The 6902-nt window shown below is 51.9% G+C and overlaps 1 protein-coding gene across 1 annotated transcript; it reads right to left on the bottom strand.

The window, feature by feature from the left end:
- Window positions 1-5473: 5473 nt before the first annotated feature.
- LOC136471821 (agamous-like MADS-box protein AGL29) lies at window positions 5474-6217 on the bottom strand. The gene has a single exon (XM_066469563.1). It carries the CDS (start codon window positions 6215-6217, stop codon window positions 5474-5476), a length of 744 nt encoding a protein of 247 aa, XP_066325660.1.
- Window positions 6218-6902: the final 685 nt, after the last annotated feature.

Below are 6902 nucleotides of genomic sequence, written 5' to 3'. Positions count from 1 at the left end.
TAAACGCGTTTAAATGGTTGGTCATGGTCACAAAAAGGCATAAATATGTATTACAAGAGAAATGAACCACCTATTGTAATGTGTAACGACATTTCCCCATGTGAGAGCCATGTGAGAGCTATGAGTATGTGACTATGTCTGTGTTTTTTATTGCCCATGTACACCCCGGGCCATAAGCGAATGGCCTAAGGGGCCTCCGAAGACCCGATCTAGAAGAAGTCCTGGCGACTAAGGGAATGGACCAAGACAGGAGGGTCCAATTCCCTCACTCAGGCCGCCTTCGCTTGGGGGCTCAGCTGACCCAAGGGAGCCCCGGCCGAGCAAAAGCCCCCATAGTCGACCCAATCTTGGATCAGGGTGAGCGTTCACCCCATGCAACGCTAGAAGATAGCTCTAGAATCTATCAGACGCTTAGAGCCTGACAGACGTAAAAGCACTACACTACCGTCCCGTTCCACAGCCGTGAGGTTCACTCCCTCAGCAGAGTCACGCCAGGGGCTTGACGCGTCAAGACAAGGAACTCATCCAACCCCGCGAACTATGGGGCTCTGGGCCACCCAGGCAGCCCCTCCGAGCAGGGGGAGAAGCCTAGCGTGCCAAGGAAGCCAGGAGAAGCCTCACCTATAGAAGGCATCGCTGCAGCAGATAGCGCCTGGCGGTCAACACCAGGCTGCAATAGTGGCATCAGAAAGTGGTTGCAATTTGTCAGACACCTAGCTACTAGATAAAGGAGGACCGACGGTGCCAAGAGGAAGAAGACTGAACCGTAGGTGCAGAAACCCTAGGAGAAACCATTCGCTTTGTACCCCCATTGCCTCCCCAGTATATAAGGAAGGCATGAGATCCTGTAGAAGGGATCGATTGATAGACAACCGACTGATCAAAATGGATCAGAACTCAGCGAGAGTAGCCTAACCCATCAAACTCTAGATTAGCATAGCGCTTTCCCCTACACCTCTCTCTCGATTCTTCCATTGTAAGAACTCTCGATTGAGCATTCTTAATACGAAGAACACCACTGCTAGACGTAGGGCTCAAAAGCATAAACCCCTTGTGTTTTGAGTGCACACATCGACCCACATCGAACAACTCGATGACTGTCATGGTTATGATCCCATGACACATATCATTTGTTGGTTTGCTCATAAACCTTGCCGCTCTTCACCATGTAAGCATGATAGTTTTGGTTCATGGGCGACCCATGAAAACTAGCTAGGCAAATTCTTCCTAAAACCAACTAGGCCAGTTTTCAGCAAGATTGTGCCAAAGCGACCTGTTTGCCTTCTGAGTGTTCTAGCTCTTTAGGTGTGGAGCATAATTACGTCAATAGTTGCCAACCTATCGGTGTTTTGTAGACCGACCAGTAAATTTATACGATTATCGCGCTGCTCTAGGAAGACGATGGCCAAAAGACACGAGGATTTAAATTGGTTCAGGCCAGAGCCCTACGTCCAGTCTTTGAGATGATCGAGTGCCTGTTCCTCGCTTGAATGCTCTGAAGTTATTACAATGGGGGGTGTAAGAATTGTGGAAGAGGTAGGAGAATGGAGCTACAGCTAGAAGATGGACTGCCCGAATGAGAGTTTCGAGAGTCTGATGCCTTGGAAGGGTGCCCCGGCTTCCCTTATATAGAGTCCGAGGCCAGGTCACATACAAAGAAAGAGTTTCCCATGACCGAGGGGTCATGACCCTGAGGGAGGGGACTTAGCTAACTTCGCTTGCAAGAAACGCCATCTTGACTTGGTGTAGCGCACGTCCGAGAGTGGTTGTCGTCATGGTCTTGTGCCCACATTGTGGCATGGGGTGGCGGGGTGCTACTATGCTGGTTGTGGCGGCACTGTAGGCACGGTGGTGATCCCCCGACCATCCCAGGCAACGTAGTCTCGCCGTGGCCTTCGTCATCACCTCCTGAGCTCCCGAGGGCGTTGTACACGAGTTGGTAGCCACCCCTAGGTCATTGCTGCTTGCGAAGCTGGTGGCCACGATCCCGAGCTCTAGGGTTGTGGCCTTCGTTGGCTTGGATGGCATCAAAGTCAAGGCCCTGTCGTGAACCCCATCCCGTAGAGGGTGGGGTCGTACACCCGTCTCATCGAGCCATATTTGGACGGTGGGTGACTGTACTGGCCGCCACTACTTGGTGGTGTTGTCTTGTCTTCACTACATGGCGCAGGGGTGGTGTTTGACCAGGCTGAGGGGACTACTGTCTCCTCGGTCCTTGTGGGGTCAGTGCGTCGTGTCTGCTCTTGTCAGAGTGGATGCTCCTAGCGGAGCCCGATCTCTCCCCGTCCCTCCTAGGGGTCGGGGCGGAGCAAAGGTCGTGCGGCGCTACACAGCACGCGGTGAAGGCAGAGTGAAGAGGTCATGGCCAATCCCTGCCTTAGTGCTTGGCCCAGGTCCACATAGCTTAGTTAGGCCTCAGTCGTTCGGGCTTATATCAGCTCATGAGTTGACTAATCGGTGCCTTAAGATACCTGAGGTATCATAACCTTGACACAACCATTTAGTGTTCACGGTCAAGAATAACAATAATCTTAAGACATACATTTCTATCTTTAAGTGACGATTCTTCTAAATTCGTATTTTAATAACATGCGAATTATATAGGACGCAGCTAAAAAATGGTCGTGCGTGCGTTAGGCCACACGCATAGCCGTCTTCAACCTCACCCCCTCACCCTCCTTCCTCCTCACCGGTGGCCGCGCTGGTACCTCATCCTCACCACCTCCCCGCCGTGGCGCGCTAGGGCTTGGCCGGAGCTCCAAGACCCATGCCCACGACAACATCCTTCTCCCCCTCTCCCGCCATCGCCATGACCTCCTTCTCCCCTAGCTTCGCTGCCACGACGCTCTCGCCCTAACCTAGCCCGGCTGCCATAACCATCCTCTAGCTATCCCCACCACCTAGCTGGCTTTCCTCTCCCCAAACCTTCCCTTTCTAAGCCTAGAGGAGTCAGGGAAGATGAGACGAGAACTCGCTGGAACCCTAAGAAGCAGATCTAGGAGGAGGCAGAGGAAGCCAACATCGCTAGATCCACCATGGCCACCGCCCATGGTGCGGTGGGGCATGTGCGGCGTGGGGAGGAGCTCGCCAAGCGCCAGAGAAAGAGAGAGACAGAGTGAGAGAGAGAGGGTGGGCGCGTGAGGGAGGGACATGCATGAGCACGGGAGTCAAGAGGGAGATGAGCGTGTGTGAGTGAGTGTGCGCACGGCTGGATTTTAATACGGCCTTGCGTATTAAAGTCATTACCAATTATATATTGCCAAAATATTCCTCCTAATGAATCTAAAACCATAAAATTTATAATTTTAAACTATACAAATTTCTAGAAAATGATGATAAAAATAAAAATGTTTGTCTTTGATAAAAAAATTTTTGAAACAAAGGCAGGAGCTCTACCGCTCAATTAAGACAGAAAGAATTTATGTACAAGAGGGCTAACCAACGGGATGACAAAAAGCGCACCCGATAGGCTAACCAACCCACACGACGCAGCTGAGCACTAACACAGCACACTACCATAGGTCATCGTTGCTGAGCATGGCTGAAGACGCTAGCAGCTCCGACTTCTCATGGCAGTCCACACACAAGCCACCCACCAACGAGCCCGAAGCAAGAGGCCACAACCGGTCATCGTTGCCAAGCTCAAGCACCCCGCAAGGAGCAGCTCCGACTTCCAATCACGGCCACACGCCTCGCCTCCAGCGCATGCCGACCCCTAGCAGACCCCAGCCTATGATGAAGTTGGGGGCTCGCCACGTGTCATCGTTGCCGAGCCACGTCCCTGACGCAGCAGCTTCGACTTCTGGCAGCAAAACCCACCTCCACGCGTCGTCGAGGCGCCAAGAAGCGAAGAACAACCACCGAGGAGACATCGAGGCCACGACGAAATCCAAACACGACGCCTTTAGGAAGGTAGCAACGCCGATGGCGCCACCGTCGCACGTCCAAAGTGGACCAGGCTTTCACCCTTGGATGATAGTGCTAGAGGGGATACACGATGCCCCCAACAGGGAAAGCGGCACCCACAGGTGTCGCCGTCGCTAGGCTTTCGCCTAAGAGGTCCTCAAGCACGAACGTCGGGCCAAGAAGCAAGGCCCCTAGCCATCCATCACTGTCATCACCGATGTCCTGCCGCTCCACAGTAACCCCTTCAGAGGGGTCTCGACGCGCCGGCTGCACGCAGCAGCCGCACAGCTGTGTCAGCCGTCACCCCCTCCGGCCGGGCAACGTGGAGCCGGACCTAATTCCGCTGCTCGCGAAACACCACCGCACGACCAACGCCTCAGGAGGCCACTGTCGCCGGCTCTTGGCACGTGCTGCCGACACTGCGACCCGACGTCAGCCACTACCAGACACGTGCCCCACCCCCGTGGGCGCCGCCCCCTGCCCAGAGGCGTCAGAACTGGCAATGGAGCACCGGTGCTGACACCCTTAGCTGTCGCTGCCGCCCCCGCCTTGGCCAGGCACCGCCCTCTCCAGTCCTTCAAGAGAGTGCCTGATCCAGGTGTCGGAGCTCCAAATCCGGCCACATGGGCACCGGATCTAGCCGCCCAGGACTGGATCCAGCGAACCGGGCCAACGCCGCCGCCGCCGCCAAGACAGGAGGAAGGGACGGGCGAGGGAGAATGGGATCTGTCGCCGTCCCCACGCGCCAGCCGGACACCAGCCGGCGCCGCCAACAGCCACGGCGGACGCCCTCGCCGGGCTCCACGCAGCCCGTGTGGGAGGAGAGCCGCCGCCCCGCTGTCACCTGCGCCACCAAATCGCGAGGAGAGGGGGAGCCCCGCCACCGCCATCCCGGCGAGCCGCGTGGCCATGCCGGCGGCCAGCTCCGGCGGCGGCGTGGCAGGGGGAGGGGAGGAAAGGGGCGGCTGCTAGGGTTTGGGAGGGCGCGGCCACCCGTGTCGCCCGCGTGGGGGAGCGACGCGGGGGCGAGATGCTACTCTCCTTTACTCATGTCTGTTGTCTTTGATAAATTAACTAGAACAAAAACAAGAACAACAACCTTTCTGAAACAGAGGAAGTACACACCGAATTCTCAAGGAGCATGGTCGTGTGCTTGCGCCCATTAAATCGTTGGTAATATGAGCAGCAAGTGCAAACTTATAACGGTACTAGGTTGACATCACGAGTTCCCTAATACTTTCACGTGTCTTTCCTTTTTTTTGACATGATCAGTGGTGGCCCCTCTGACATGTGGCTAGTTCACACAACAATTATTTGGACATGATTAATTCAAAAGAGAATCCTTATATGATTTCTCAAAAAGAAACTACATATGGATGTGAAACCATCTTACATCATAGTATCCGGATGTAAACACAACAATTTTTCAAAGAAACGTCAAAAACAAGAAATACTTCACTAGATAGCAGGATTATCTGTATCTTGCCTTACAAATCATAACTTCTTTATTTTATGAAATGTAAGAGGGGGAAATGATTGATAATCTTTCTTCCACGACACATCGAGATCAGCCTCCAAATTGACCATTCAAGTAATTTCCAAGGCCTCCAAGGGAACCGTGAAGCAGAGAGTCGACGAGAAGCCCTTCACGCAGTCCATTGCTCAAACTGGGAAATGTGGTATACATGGTTCCAGCCCTCTGGCCACCAAACAAAACTTGCGAGGGCATTGCCACCATATGCATATGAGATTGTGGTGGCAGCCTTCTTGTTTGCATGGCATCTTGCAGCACCTTGCGGGACCTCTCCTTGACCATGTCTTGTACCATACAAAGCTCCTTTCTCAACTCCTCCAACTCATGTATCCCTAATGCACCAACATTGGCATTCAGCAATTGCATTACAGGTCCCCCACTCTCCCTCTCCAAAGCCTCTACTGCCCTCTCCTTCCTCTTCTTCTCGTTCTCCATTAATTGTTGCAGCTCCATAACCTGCTGATTCATCTCATGGCTTCTACCTGTCGATCCTTGACTACCATGGCTCCCACTTCCCATGGTGTGGCCACCCAAAGTGTGCACCGCAAGGAAGCGGTCAGCAACAGACGAAGTAGAGGGATGGCCAAAGGAGAAGCACTTGCCACCAGGGGAGAAGGTGACAACAGCAACCTCTGCACCGCATAGGGTGGAAAGCTCACTGGCCTTCTTGAATAAGCTTGGGCGGCGCTTGGAGAAGCATACCTGACGTGCCTCCTCACCTTCGATGCTCTTCATCTCAATCCTTTGCCTACCCTTGGTCGACTTACCCTTCACCATCTCCAAGCTATTTGGCAAGTTGTTTCTTGGCTATCAATATGTTCTAGCTAGAACAGATGCAGTTGGAGATTATATGGTTGGGCAATATGGTACAAAAGGGGTTTATATAGAGTTTTAGTAGGAAGAAATGTTTTGATTGGTGTGGATGCATGGTGTATTTTTGGTCATTTTAGCTGGGCACCATGCTAATTTATCTGGAAGACATTTCTTGGATGGAAAAAATTAATGCATAGATTTTCAAGGTCATCCTACATTTTACAGTCGACATTTTTGGAAGTAAACAGAGAAACCATGGTAATTGTGGTGCAAACAATGGAATGAATACACCAAGAGTCCTGTCAGATGTACAATAGCTGGAATGTGACACAAAGATTTACCTATTATAAACCATCCATAAGATAATTGCTGAAAGCTAAGACATGAACTAATACAGAACAAGAAGGATTATCCCTTTGCACATTTCATACTATTTGTGTTACATTCACATATAATTGGTTAAAGAAAGCATTTAATGTATACATGTGAATAAGAAACTTAGCCAAATGTTAGCGTTGCTAATTTGTTTAACTGATTCTTGTGGAAATAAGGGAGGATCAAGGTCATTTAAGGTGCACAAAAAATTAACTGGATGTACGAAGAGACCAGCTAGCTAGATATGTGCTAGCCTGATAGTGTGGAATGTCAA

This window comes from Miscanthus floridulus, chromosome 8 (assembly GCF_019320115.1).
Source record: "Miscanthus floridulus cultivar M001 chromosome 8, ASM1932011v1, whole genome shotgun sequence".
Classification (NCBI taxonomy): Eukaryota; Viridiplantae; Streptophyta; class Magnoliopsida; order Poales; family Poaceae; genus Miscanthus; species Miscanthus floridulus.
This window is presented reverse-complemented; position numbering and strand designations above follow the sequence as displayed.